At 46.4% G+C, this 14,582-nt stretch overlaps 1 protein-coding gene across 2 annotated transcripts; it reads left to right on the top strand.

The window, feature by feature from the left end:
- Nucleotides 1-574: 574 nt before the first annotated feature.
- Rbm24 (RNA binding motif protein 24) lies at nt 575-13,122 on the top strand. 2 transcript variants are annotated; one of them, XR_005495334.2, is made up of 5 exons: nt 575-1,639; nt 2,730-2,853; nt 4,235-4,289; nt 4,668-4,780; nt 10,944-11,082. XR_005495334.2 is itself a non-coding variant. In NM_001191100.1 (4 exons), the coding sequence occupies exons 1-4, from the start codon at nt 1,472-1,474 to the stop codon at nt 11,305-11,307; spliced, it is 711 nt and encodes a 236-aa protein (NP_001178029.1). In that variant the 5' UTR covers nt 1,387-1,471; the 3' UTR covers nt 11,308-13,122. The 2 variants fall into 2 exon arrangements, 1 of the variants encoding a protein (NP_001178029.1); NM_001191100.1 differs by lacking the exon at nt 4,668-4,780 and having other exon boundaries at nt 1,387-1,639; nt 10,944-13,122.
- Nucleotides 13,123-14,582: the final 1,460 nt, after the last annotated feature.

Genomic DNA, 14,582 nt, shown 5'->3' with positions numbered 1-14,582 from the left:
TTTACAATTATATCCGGATAAATAAATGAGGTCAATGCACTAAACGTTTTGTAATTCAAATAGAAGGAAATAGATTCTTTGCTTAGGAAAAAAAAAAAAAGACGGAGGTGGGAGCGACTTGTGTTGAGACAGACATTGTGCCCATCTTCCTGAATAACTAACTCAGGCAGGAAGCACAAATCCGATGATCGTAGGAGGTACAGTACTAATTCATGGTCCTCTGAAGTAGAAGGCACCCTTTGCTAGCTGTGAGCCATTAAAGCTAAAGTTTTTCTCAAGCACTCCCAAATGTTAAGGGTATTATTATTATTATTATTATTATTATTATTATTATTATTATTTTTAATTCTACATACACACCCGGGGGGGGGGGCAAGTGGACTCTACCTCTTGGTTTCTCACAGCACCAGCTTTTGGGGGCCAAGAAAACTTGACAGCTCTTCTCATGGTTCAGACCCCTAGAGGAGTCAGATTTCCTAGGTCCCAGGTGTTTGGGAGGGGACTGGCCTCTGTACAAATCACCCCAGGCCCCAGGGGACTCTCAAGTCAACTGGTCTTGCCACCCAGGCCTAGCGGGAAGGGCTCCGCGTGGTCCCTTTCAGAGAGTCCAGCAGCTCGCTCTGGGTCTCTCTGGGAGTCGCCAGGGGTCTTTGCGACTTTGACCGGTAGGAGCAGGCAACAACAGACAGAGCCAGGCGGCCTCCAGCCTTTTCCAACTCTGCCCCACCCAGCAACAGCGCCAGAGCCCTGGCCAGGCGACCCAGCGCCGCGCGGCGCGCGGGGAGAGAAGCAGCTGTTCCCAACAGCTGGGGGGCGGCGGCGCCGGGCGCCCCAGGTGCTGTCCCGGCCAATCGCAGGCGTCCGGCCCGCCCCCTCCCCAGCCGGGCGTCGACCCCCGGGCCGCTGGGGAAAAAGGAGCAGAGGGTTGGAGAGCGGTCCTCAGTCCGCACTGGTGTGGCAGCTCCTAAGCAGGAGGGACGGTCCCCAGCCCGAGCCGGGCCCAGCACCGCGCCCCCAGCTGCCACCTCCGCGCCCCCGGGACAAGGTAGCCTCTGAGCCAACCCCTTTCCCACCCCAGCCACTCGATTTTCTGAGAAAGGAACATCTACCTCTTTTGGACTTGGAGACCGCCACCCTCTCTGCATTTAAGGGGAAAATTTTTTTTTTTTTTACTTCCACGCGGGGTGAGTGCAAAAGGCTTGCACAATCCGCGGCTACGGAGCTGGTTACCCGGACGATCGGGAAGGTCTGGACAGTGACCGGCCGCGGGGACTGGAGTAGAGAGCCCGGGCGAGTGTTGGGAACAGCGGGCCACTTGGGAAGCCGCGCGCCCAGCGCCCACGCCGCTCCCTCGCCCCCGCGCGCGCCCTCGGCCCCCGGCGGCCGCCGCGCGCTGCGGGAGACGCGGAGCCCGAGGACCAGGCGCAGCCGCAGCCGCAGCCGGAGCCCGAGCCGCGGGGCGGGCGCGAAGATGCACACCACCCAGAAGGACACGACGTACACCAAGATCTTCGTGGGAGGGCTGCCCTACCACACCACCGACGCCAGCCTGCGCAAGTACTTCGAGGTCTTCGGAGACATCGAGGAGGCTGTGGTCATCACCGACCGGCAGACGGGCAAGTCCCGGGGCTACGGATTTGTAAGTTATGCGGAAGGAGGACTCTCGGGATGGGTGGGGAGCAACTAAGAGAGGTCCTGGAGAGGCGATAAAAGACAGGCCAGGAGGGAGCGAGTGGCCCCAGGCCTTAGGAAAGCATAGCATGGGGTAAGGGGCTCTGTGCGACCTCGCGGGGCGCCCCCTTCACTCGGAGCTGAGCTGAAACTTTAAGTGTGATGGGGTTTGGGGAACCGAGGGACTGTGGCTGCATCGTGGGGTACCGAGAGGACCTCTTTCGATGGCCCCGAGAGCCAGATGGAAGGAGAGCCAGATCTGGGATGCAGAGTTGAGAGGGAAGAAACAGTCCCTCGCTGTGGCATTTCTGGGTTGGAGGCTGGTTGTTAAGTGAGCTGGTGCTTTGTTTAAAAAAAAAAAGAAAGGAAGAAAAACCGTGTGTGTGTGTGTGTGTGTGGTGTGTGTGTGTGTGTGTGTGTGTGTGTGTGTGTGTGTGTGTGTGTGTTGTAGTGTTCACCCCCCCCCCAACCCCCAGCCCGGTAAGAAGAGACATCCGGGAGGTCTAGAGCTATCCACCCCCCTCCTTTTCACACCACTGCCTTTTAAATTGCAAAGGTGGATTCTAAAAGGAAGTGCTGCGCCCCTGAGTGTTTGCCTAACTGAAACAGTGCGTTAAGCTTTCTGGAGATTTAAAGGGGCAAATTCATCTGCCCAAAGACCTGAGAACGCTGGGGCAGGACAATTGCTATTGTCACTAAAGAGTGTTTGCCTCTTGGGAGCTACCGGCTGGTTTGGGGCTGGACTTTGTTTAAAGCCCACAGTACCTCTGGGGCCCGGGTGGGACCGTAAAGGGTAAATCTACATGCGAATTCAGAATGGTGGCTTCCAAATCTCTTTTAGGGCCCACATTAGCATCTTTAAGACTTTGGGTGGGGGCGGAGGGGGTCCTTCCTTTCTTCTTTCTGCTTATTGTCACTTTTTTTAAGGCAGAGAATGAAGGGTTAATGTTCCAACTGCCCCCCTCCCCCCAAATAGGAAGGGAAGCCAACTTCAATACTTTTCCTTCAGGGGTTAACTGAGGGCTCTGTGTGTCTGTCTGTCTGTCTATGTTGCTAAGGTCACCATGGCTGACCGCGCTGCTGCTGAAAGAGCCTGTAAGGATCCTAACCCCATCATCGATGGTAGGAAGGCCAATGTGAATCTGGCGTACTTGGGAGCCAAACCAAGAATCATGCAGCCAGGTGAGCAACGCCCTCCTCCCCTCCCCCCTGCCAACTCTTCACCCATTGGCAGACAGATCCCACCACCTCCCCAGCCCAGAAACACCAGCTTCCTGCGAGCCCCACGGTTGTGTTTGGTAAAACTTGAGCCTTGCCTGGTTATTCCACCGCGGCATTAAATATGCATGAGCATAGTAAGTATGCCTCTGGGTACTTGAGATGTGTCTACTAAAATAGATCTCAGGGTCCAGAGAGCCTGCCCTCAAAAGTTAATTCGTGTGTTTCCTATATAGTGAAAGGTATTTCTGACTGCGCTCAAGCTATCCAGTTTTCACTAGCCACTTGTGGCTGAAAAGGTACACTATGTGGTTGGGCTTTGTCATCTCCAGCCAGTGCGATCCAGGCCAGGGACGCTGTGCTCAGAGCATGAGTGGTCTGAACCCTGACCTGAGAGAAGCATGGCACATATTTTCATATAAAATCACAGAGTACCAGCGACCAAATACACATTGGAAGACTCCGCCTTCTCAGCTTACATTTCGGTGTTCTGCTTTGTCTTTAGTGACTTCTACCTGGGGATGAGAAGTAATTTGCTAAGATCTCCATAGCTGTTGGTTTACAATGGGATATGGCGTTGTCTATGAGGAAGTCTGTTGTATTATTTGGGAATGTTCTTCACATTTACTGAAAATAATTCACTCGGGGATTGAGCAAATGACTCGATTCCCTAGGCAAGCAACTTCGTTGACTAAATCTCGTGTGCTTTACACAAAGCCTTTCTGGCGGAAGTTTAGAAGAGAGCTTGACATTTCTCTTCAGGAGCTCGGTTGTCAGAAAGGGACTTCATGGAGAAATACCCACGAACATTCAAAACTCTGTCTTTCTAAAACATCTTCTCTAGAAAACTATAAGAATAGTACGTGTACTGTTCTTAAAAGAGCGATGGGGAATTCCGTTTTTATAGAATTTTAATACTATAAAACCGTAAAGTGAAAAATGTACTTTTCAAGGCATGGAAATGTTCCAAATTTCTTCTTCTTTTCCCTTTTTTTTTTTTTTTTTTTTTTTTGTTTGTGGGTGAGTTGGAACTGTAGGAATATTCGTGAATTTAACTTCATTGTTGTTCTTGGGTCTCTCTCTAAATATTTTCAAATCTTTTTTATGTCTGTTAAGTAAACTTTGCAGAATTTTTTTTTTTAAGTTTTCCAATCTTAGTCTGGTCAAATGTTTACTTAGGATGAATGATGACGTTTATAAAACATATCTATTTTTCATACATAAAGAACCGTTTCATAGGAGTGGTTCTTTTTAAACCACAAATTGTGATTGTAATTCCTTTGTAGGAATAATAAGAAGTCCCTACCTGTGCACAAATGGGAATTGTGGTGTGTTTTATTGCTAGGTTTTGCCTTTGGCGTTCAACAACTTCACCCGGCCCTTATCCAGAGACCTTTTGGGTAAGTCAATTCACCAAGCCCTCCAAAGTTACAACACGGTCACCATTTGTTTCCCTGCCTCTTTGTTATAAACAGACGAGGTCGATATGTCACAGAAGTTCCGGGGTTTTACATATTTATATATGCTCATGTATTTTTTTTAATGCTGATACTATAAATATTTTTAGATGAGTCAAGTTATCTGACCAAGTATGCAGTCTCCAAACCAGCCAAATGTTGGGCTTAGGATTAAACAAAACAAAACAAAACAAACAAACAAAAAAAAAAAAAAACAAATCCAAAACTACCAGGTATGACTTGTGCACAAGACAACGTGTCCCGTCGCCATTCCTGCTGTCAGCTTGACTCAATGTGATTTATCTCTTTCTAACCTGACAGGGCTCGTATACAGTTAAGCTAACTGATCAGAAGGATGCGGTGATGCAAGGTGGACTAGTTCTGTTTGGAGTTAAACTCTGTAACCAGTAGACTCAGACACACAAGCTCAGATGGTGATTAACCATGCATGGATGTTGGTGGTGCTGTCTTTTATCTTTCACTCTAGTCCATAGCCCTTCCGTGTGCTTTACTTTTATTTATTACAGTCATGAAGTGGTGTTGATAGCTAAACTGTGTGCTTTGACTTAATTGAACAGAGCTGTAGTGAGTGTTTTCTTTTTCTTGGGGAAGGGGCTCTTTGCCGTTTGAGTTTGGTGGTGGTGGTGAGCAGTGTTGACCTTTTGACTTTGCCATGGGGAGCAAAGGGCATTTTCCCCCCCTCTCTCCTGCTTTTAAGCTATTAGCCTGTGACTTCCATTTAACATTTTTTTTGTAGTGAGTGCTAAATCGTGTGATTTCTCTCCGTAAGAATACGGACTCACTGCTTGCATGTTGTAAGTCTCCGTTTTCCGGGAAGGGGCTTTCATTTCGCAATGTATGTCTATCGCCAGGTCTTCTGATAAAAGTTTCACGAGCTCTATTCAGATTTTATTAACACTCACCAGTTTGGGCTTTCCCACCCCCTTAATTTTGTCTGGTTTCTGTTTTGAGCAGCACAGTACTAACTCCCACCTTTGGACCTAACAGGTGGACAACCTGCCCACATTCATGTTTCCTTTGGGTCCTGTTATTACCAGCCCCTTAAGTCCCCAGTGCCATTACATTGAGCATGACCCAGGAGGAAGGCCAGCATCAGTTTATCCCGGATATTAGAGTCTGTTTCCTCCATCTTCTACCTGATCAATATTGTTTTAACTCTTAATTCTTTTCTGAATATCCAAGCTCGTTAAAGAATTTTATGGCCATCCCAGCTTAATTCCTAAAGATCTCCGTGTGTCACCTAGAAGGCTAGAATCTATCTTCACAGATATATACCTACTGTAAGCATCTCCTCATATAGGCTAACCAAAAAAAAAAAAAAAAAAAAGTCGTAAGTTGATGAGAAGAAGCCAGCCCTATTCCTACAGACATTTTCTTATTACCTTCTTATTATTTTGATCTATCAGTAACTCATTTCTTAAAGACATCTGCAGCTTTTGAAAAAGCTGCAGTTAAGTATAGCTATGTATCAGAGCCCCTTCCAAGCCAACTTAGACAAGGACAAGCAATGAGTTGATTGAGTCACAGTCCCTCCATCTCTCCTTTCTCTTCTTCCCTCCTCCCCTCCCTCCCCGCTCCCTCCACCATTACTTCGCCAGTGTGGACTATCAGCCAACTTGAGACTATGGAAGAAAACTTACATCTGACGGTGTAATTGTGGGCTTAGTCCTGACCTCCCGGGCATCAGTGATGAGTGTAAAACCACAGCAATTAACCACTGTTCTTATGTGCCCATTACTTTGTGAAAAGAAGCTGTGTCTTCATTTGAAGGGAAGCAAAAGGTGGCAGGGCAGCCAAGAATCACTCATTGAGAAGTCACTTGGCATCGGTTCCAGTTTAAGAGGAATTCAGAATCCCCCCCCCCAAAAAAATAGATTGGGAGAATGGGACAAGCCCATGAGGAGGAGAGTAGATTTGAAGTGGATGAGGGCACTGGGTCTATCTGAAAGGTGTGTGCTGGGATGAACAAGCAGAGAGGTGCAGTGTGCAGACAAACTACAGTGCACTCATGCTAGCCGGATATATCTGGCCTGGCTGTGGCAGTCCCTCTGGATCCTTGATAGCAAGAAAGTAACACAAAGACGAGAGAACCGCCAGGCGATGTGTATTGCACGGGAATTTTAAACCAAGTGTGTTTGTATAATAACCTTTTGTTCCTCTCTTCTGATATTAACTGTCTTCATGATGAATGGTGATTGTTACTGCGTGCATAAATTGTTTGAACTTGAGACTCAAGTTGAACTTGAGATTCGAAACAGATAGCATTCCAGGTAGACCAAGTAAGGTTTCTCTTTTCTTTCTTGAGTGGTTCTTAGCACTGCCCTGATTCCAAGTCTGTAACCAACAAATCACACCTGGTCACCCTAAACACTCTCTGACTGCCATATGTTCTTATTTTAGACTTGCCTGGAAGCAAGCTTGAGAGTTTTTAACACTGTCCTTGTTTGAAAGGCTAGTGAAGGGACTCTTCGTTTTCTGCAGTCCTTAAATGGCCCCTGGGTTACCTAAGGTCTTTAGAGACAAACACATTAGTTGAAAGGACTTCGGAGTTAGCAGAGAGCAGATATGGATGTACTTGTGGGCCTCTCTGTTTGAAAGAAGTATTTTCTTGTCACAGCTCTGGAAAGGAGATGCTGCAGCTTTGTCCAGTACAGATTCAGGGTTGGTTTACACGAAGTTAACCATACACTTAAGCCTTGACTGAGCCCTCATTTCAGTGTCTAGCTGTCTGCCATAGGTGAGCTGGTGTACTACACACGCAGACCTGGTAAGAGCACACTATGTGAATTCTGCCATTTAATTCTTACGATGAGCATTTGAAAGAGATGCTGTTAAGGCCCTTTCTTGAAAATAAACAAGACAAGTGCAGACAGGTTAATGAGCCTCCCGTTGATCCCAAAACCTCCGGATGTGTTAGAATGTGAGTCCAAGTTCAGAGTCATGGTCTGCCTCACCTTGGAAGCTGTGTCCATTCCTGGATGTTAAGCAAAGGCCAGAAAAGGGATAATGCCACCGTCTCATCACCTACCAATAAAATAATCAGTGATGGGAAGGGCATCAGACAAAAGGAGAGAGACAGCAGATGAGTGGGTCTCAAGGAAGCCTCCATGAAGAAGATGAGTTAGATCTTGGAAGGAGGGTGAAAACGGGGAGCTGTGTTATTAGAGCATCTACCGTACTGTCCACTGGAGATTCCTCCCATGGAGAACTTCCATGTACAGCAACTCTGGGCTGGAAAACTCCAATCTCATTCACATAGGAACGCCATGAGATTAAGAGTAGAGTTCCAAAAGTTCAAGCACACCAAGGGCTAGATCTAGGGTAGATGAATAGGGGAGGTAGAGACTGGGGGAGGGTTAATATCTTGAGTGACGCAGAGATGGCCATGTGCTAAAGTGAGATCTGGTGATGGGTGGCACGTCCAGGAAATAGTAAGATGGCTTGCTGACCGGGGTCTAAAAACAGTTTAAATATCTACATATTTACATGTATATTTATTTACATATCTATATATATGGCATTTTGGAGATAGTAGCAACAAAAGGCCCAAAAATGGTTTGTGTGGTATTAGGGATCACTCTTAACGGGCAACTGGATGAAGTGCAGAGTTAGTCAAAAGTCTGCGAAATAGACTGGAAGACTGTTATTGCTTTGAAAGTCATAGAGCCTAGCCTGGCCTGGTGGCACACGATGGGAAACCAGAACTCTGGAGGCTGAGGCAGGATGACCTTAAATTTGAAGTAGGCCTGGGCTACCTAAAGAGATCTTGTCAAAAGGAAGGGAGGAAGGGAAGGAGGGAGGAAGGGAGGGAGGGAGGGAGGAAGGAAGGAAGGAAGGAAGGAAGGAAGGAAGGAAGGAAATCAAGAGAGATATTAGGGAGACCTAAAGGAATGGAAGTAGGAGGAAAATGTAGTCAGTTTTCTTTACTCACCTGGGGTGTTCACTTGGTTCTTGAGCTTTGTAGCTGCTTGGTGTAAATTCTGTAGTGAACTAAAGGGCTGGAGGTTGGTAGAATTCTAGTAGGAGGGGCATTCCAAGACTGCCTTACTCAGTTTATTAGACGACTGAAAGAACTCCCAAGACACCGCTCTGCTCTGCTGCCTTCTCCCTGAACTGAGACATGGGAGTCTCTCCAGGGTCCTCTGGGACACGACTCTCTAGGGTCCCGTGGGCTCCCTTTCTCTATGATCTTTTAAAGGCCCCAGGTCTTCCTTTGCCTTTCAGACATCTTCCTCACCCTTGCCAGCCTTCGAGTAGGACTCTGTCTGATCTTCCAGAAAAACAAATTACGTTCTCATCGAGTGGCTCTGCCCAATCAGAAGTAGTCATTCATATAAATACAGGGACAGTAACTCTTGAAGCAGTACTCTCTCTGCTTTAAAACATCCCTCCATCTCTCTCTTTATCTTGACCTTTTTTGGGGGGGAAGGGGAGAGGAGTGAGGTGGCTCCTTTGAGCTACTCCATTATTTGAAAATGCAAACCTATCAACCAACAGGCTGTCCTCAGAACATCGGAGGCACAAAGGGTTAATGTCTCTGTATCAGTGAGGTTCAGACTAGCTGCCTTTGGAACTGATAGATGTTTCACTTTGGCCTTATAAAGACATTTTATCCGCTGGAAACCCTTGTCGCATGACAGGATCAAAAATAGCCCAGCTGCAGCCTCTGCTGTCCGTCACCACATGTAAACTGGCAGGAGAGGAGGCTCTCTTAGCTGCGTCTGCACATTGTGGACCCATCGGCTCTGGGGACAGTGCTTTCCACAGCCACACCTGTCACCAAGGGTGAGCCAGTCACCTGATGTGCCACAGAGCTCTGAATGTGTGCATGACCATGCACGGCGCCTGGTTTCTGACATACAGTTAAGAACATCTCTTAAGTGTCCTCAGAAACACTTGGTGACAGGGTTTCTGCTGGCACTGGGAAAGAGCTACAATTCTAGTAAAATCAAATGTATTTTTATCTCAGGGAAGACAGAGTTCACCACCCTCTCCGATAAAGTCATCTTTTCCATAGATTTTCTTAACAAGTGATTCCATAGAATTCTAGAGACCAAAAAGGAAAAAAAGAAAGAAATCAATCTTGTGTTTTTGAAGAGCCTGAACGTGATGTTTTGTGTTCTTTAAAATTTGAAGATGGTTATCTGTGCTTGTGCTGCTAATAAGTTGGTCTTGTTGACAGCGAGATAGCATGCCTGTGTTCTATTTTTAGAAAAGATAGGGGGTTGAGAGGGAAATCCGTTTAAAGAAAGACGAAAATAAGTCAGATATCCGAGGTAGGGCTTTGAAAATGGGCGGTAAGGGGCTGCAAGAGGGGCAGCTGTGGTTGCCCCTCTTCGTTCGTAAACGAACCTCTTGTGATGTTTTTTTTAACCAACTTTTAAGAAAAGGCCTTGGGTCTGGCCTGTATGTGAGCTGTCAGTGCAGCACTTCAAATGATACTTGATTTTGTTACGTGTTCTTGGCTCTTCTCAGGGTGACCCATAACCATACAACACAACTGTACAAACCATTAACCGTCCAGGCGGATTGAAAACAGATAGGTTAATAAATCGATTTCTTCTGACACAGGCTAACGTGAGAGTTAGTGGGCGTACAGAGCACCATCTTTTGAGTCTCTGTTAAGTTCCTAGGCATTCGGTTGTATTTTTCCTGTCCGTAGCTTTTACACCGAGCTCATCAACCCCCAACTCCTTTCTGTCTGCCTTGAGTAGAGACAAGCTGGCTGCCCGATAGTCAAACAGGTTTGATTGACTGCTCTGTCCTGATTTTGGTGGGGGGGGGGGGGGGATCAAAGAGAGATCGGAAGTGTGCCGCACACCTCTTTGAGAGCCTCTGCCGGGACTGTTAATAGCATTTTGGTAGCTTCCCACAACAGCCTTTTGTGAAGCGAGTGAGCTGCACTACTGTCGTGTGAGGAGTGTGTCTGCTGTGCTTACCACACTTGTGAACCTTGAAACTCCTGGTTTGAGGGTTTTTTGGGTTTTTTTGTTGTTTTTGTTTTTTAATTTAATTTAATTTTGTCGCCTGCTTCTTTCATAATTATGATTTTTTTTAATCAGGGTGACTGAGGTTGCAGAGAAATTAATGTGTGCCGAGTCTGCCTAGCGATTTCAAATAGGGTTGCCATGATAGAGAATACTGGAGTCCACTCTCCCTTTAACGGCCAGGCCACCGCCCCCACAGAGCCGTGTCGGCTCGGACAACCTTCCAAGTCCCGTGTTCACGGCGTGGAGTTTTCTATTTGCTAGACATCACCTTTCTTAGATGAACTCTACCAAGCCTGTCTTAACAAGCACAGCCCTGGCTAATCGCGATTCATTTTCCAAACGTGGCGTGCATGCTTCTGCATGATTTCGAAGTCACAGTGAAAAATTCTTACCTGGGAGAATGTCATTCCATTGCCCGTTGATGAATTCCTCTCAAGGGAGCAATCCAACGGACCACCGAAGAGTACATATTATGGCAACCCTATGTTGATAGCAACCACTAAATTTAAGTTTGTCTCCATCTCTTGAGCAAAAGAGTTCCACAGGAGAGGACCGTCGCCTGACTTTGTTTCCCATTTCTTAACAGGATCCCCGCCCACTACGTCTACCCGCAGGCTTTTGTGCAGCCTGGAGTGGTCATTCCCCACGTCCAGCCCACGGCAGCTGCGGCTTCCACCACACCGTACATAGATTACACTGGAGCCGCCTACGCACAGTACTCGGCGGCGGCGGCTGCAGCCGCGGCGGCTGCTGCCTATGACCAGTACCCATATGCAGCATCGCCAGCTGCCACAGGCTATGTGACCACTGGGGGCTACAGCTATGCCGTCCAGCAGCCCATCACCGCTGCTGCGCCCGGAACGGCTGCTGCTGCGGCTGCGGCCGCTGCAGCCGCAGCAGCCTTCGGCCAGTATCAGCCTCAACAGCTGCAGACAGACCGAATGCAGTAGACCAGCCGTCTGATCCAAGTCAAAGGGGTTTCTCTTTCCCTCCCAGTTTCCCAGTTTTTAGTAGCTGATGAGAGAGTTAACGTTCACCTGATGGCTTTGAAGGGACAAGGCAAAGGTAGTGTGAGACAGAGGTGTTCCTTTTCTCGGTACTGCTGCAGATGGAAAGGGGAGGAACAGGAGGGCGAGAAACAGTTTTTGAAGTCAATCCCAAAGAGCCTGAGTTACACAGAATAGCCACTAGGACACGATGGCAGGGGTACCCATGGGACTTCACTTTTGTATGGGGATTTTTATTTTTTTTGCTCTTTTTTATAGTATCAGGGAAGCAAACTGCCTTTTCCAAGTTAGAAAACGCTACGTGAATCTAGCTGAACCAGGGAATACGGAGTGCACAATATGTAGCTTGAATTACGTGTAAAAGTAGATTTTTGAAGAAAGAAACACCACAGCGGAAAGCACTGGTTGTCCTTCCTTTGCAGTGGTGACTGCGGCCTGCAGAACTCTGTCGAGGCGGGAGGTAGTGTTTGCGCTACCTCAAAAATGGGCATCGAACAATCAGTTTAGGGGCGTGATGGCGGGTATGGTGGCGGACAGGTACCAAAGCTATTTTCTCATCTGTCCCTGTGGACGAGTGGGGTTGTGGAGCCATTGATACTGCACCAGCCGCTCAGACAATCGATAGCACACACCGTTCGCAGGAAGAGTCCATCACTTGTACTCGTGGGAGGAGCTTGTGACATTATAATTCCCCTCCCCATCCCCTGTCACTCGGGGATGATCTCTTCTGCCAGTCGGGCTTTCACCACACCACTTGTCTTTCTATTTATTATCTAGACTAGAGGATTATGGGTAAAGGCAGGCGGAGTTTGCAGATGCTCACCCCTTCGGGACTGTCTGAAGGACCTTTGTTTTCTTCCCGCCCCGCCCCCACTCCCCCCTTTTAAAATAATTTTACACTTTTTCGTATCTATTTCAGAGTCCTATTTAAAACTATTTATTAGTGACTACAGTACCTAAGACAGCAAGGTTCTTGACATTACAGTTCTTCGACGGTTGATGGTCTTGTACTTTATAATGTGCCTTAATAATAATCCTATTTAAGATATTTATTTTTTAAGTTTTACTATGCTGCACTCTAAAGGAAGGAACTTTAGAAGTGACACTGTAAAATTATGTATTCATCTCATGGCATAAGTTATTCAGTAGGTCTAGATGTAGCATATTAAATATTAACCTATTCAACTAAAGATGTTGGCTTTGGATTTATTTAAATTCTTATGTGCACTGTTCAGGTGGGTGCTCTTACCTGAACGAATTTGAGTTTAGTTTAGTCTTGAGTTGTTTTTTGTTTTGTTCTTTTTTTTCTTTTCTTTCTTTCTTTCTTTTTTTTTTTTTTTTTAAACAAGCTACGTCGCCGGTTCTGTGCTTCCTCGAATGTTTTCCCCCTGCAGATCTCATCTGCCGGGAACAGATGTTCCCACTTTCCTTGTGTAGTGTATGTAGTTTTAAAAGACGGCTTTATATTTTTTCCTTCTGAAAGTGTGATACTTGCAATTTTTACTCTTAAACTAAATTGAATACTATTTTACACTGTATTGGACTTTTATACTTGAAGAACTTCATACAAGGGACAACAGGTTAGCATTTTTATGGACTCTCCATTGTCACTGGATTTAAGTATTCCCGTACCAGACAGTGGTATGCAATGGAGGCGTGGCTCTCCTGTGCAAACTATTTATTTGTTGTGTATCTCGCTTTATAATGTTTCGGATCTTCTCATCTATTCACTTGTATTAAATATAATTTTTAAAAACTGCTGTTGCATTGGTTATTTCTAATTGGTTCTGTCTTAAATTGGTTTTCTCCTTTTGAGAGGGGCTGACTGAACTCACCGTGTAGCTAAGGATACCCTTGAATGTTGATCCTCACACCCGCTGAGTGCTGGCAGTACCGGCGTGCAGCACCCCAAGCCTAGGGCTTCCCAAACGTGGGGTGAGCACTGTACCGTCTGAGCTACATTCCCAGTCCCCAGCCCTTTTTCTTTTGAACTACTATGATTAACCATTCCTCAATGGAAAACTTTTTCTGTGGACATAAAAATCTCTCAGAGGATGTGCTCTTTGACCTTTAGAATAAATCTCACAAAATACCTGCCTTATGTGTAGCAAACAGACCATCACCCTAAACTGAATCCTGAAGAGTTGGTTGTAAGCAACCATAGCCTAGGTCAAGACAGTGCTGCTGGGATGGAGGCGGGGGGGGGGGGGGACATGGCTGGAGCTAGCCTCAGTATTTCCTAGAAATGCCAATAGATCCAAACGCTCTTGATTATTTCTTTGTGATGCTAAAGTTGAACCTGGGACCCCACTTTGCCTAGGCAAGGGCTCTACCACTGAACAACACTCCCATCCTCCTTTTTGACCTTTGTATACCAGGGCTGACCTCCAAATTAACAAAATGATGGCTTCTGATCGCCTGTCTTTGACTCCTGGGTGTTGGGATGACAGGTATGCACTACCACAGTTGATATATGTGGTTCTAGGGGCTGAATCCAACAGAGGTCCATTCCTAGGCCTAACTTTTAATTTCCCAGACAAGACTTCACTAAAAAGCCCTGGCTAGCCTTGAACTCACCCTCTGGAATAGTTTTAACTTGAAATCTCCCCACCTTAGCCTTTCTAGAGGTCTATACCACCAGGTCCCAAATTACATTGAGTAACCCCCTTTTGTCGGTGACATTTTCAGGCTTCTCATATAGTCTATTGGAACAGAAATGCCAGCCTATAATAGTCAAGTGTCCTGTAGTAGTCCCTCGGTACAAAGCCAAAGACAGTAAGGGAGTAAATTCATAGGGACGATGCTTCAACGCACTGTAGTGATGACTTCCCAAACAGAAAGTCCCTATGTCTTATTTTTCATCAACAATGCAGTAATATCTAATAAGGCATCCATTAGAAAACAATACATATCAAAATGTCGAGGGGGTGACTGTCTACTGATGATCTTAAAGAGTATATGTGGTTTTCCTCTTACTATGGATAGTTTGAACTCTTGTTCCTAGTGTCACCCATATCAATTGTGTATCTTGAACTCCATCAGTTTCTAGTAGAAGGGACAACAAGGTATATCAACGGTACATCACCCTTTATAGCCACCCTCCAGTTTAAAGCCATCAGCGAGTTTCAAACTCCAACTGAAAATGGAGACAGCAGTGTCTCCCCATGGGAGGCGGAAAAGTACCCCGAGGTATTTTCAACAACCAGTAGAACTGTTCC

This window comes from Rattus norvegicus, chromosome 17 (assembly GCF_036323735.1).
Source record: "Rattus norvegicus strain BN/NHsdMcwi chromosome 17, GRCr8, whole genome shotgun sequence".
Taxonomy (NCBI): Eukaryota; Metazoa; Chordata; class Mammalia; order Rodentia; family Muridae; genus Rattus; species Rattus norvegicus.
Note: the sequence above shows the minus strand (reverse complement) of the source record. Positions and strands in the feature narration are given on the sequence as shown.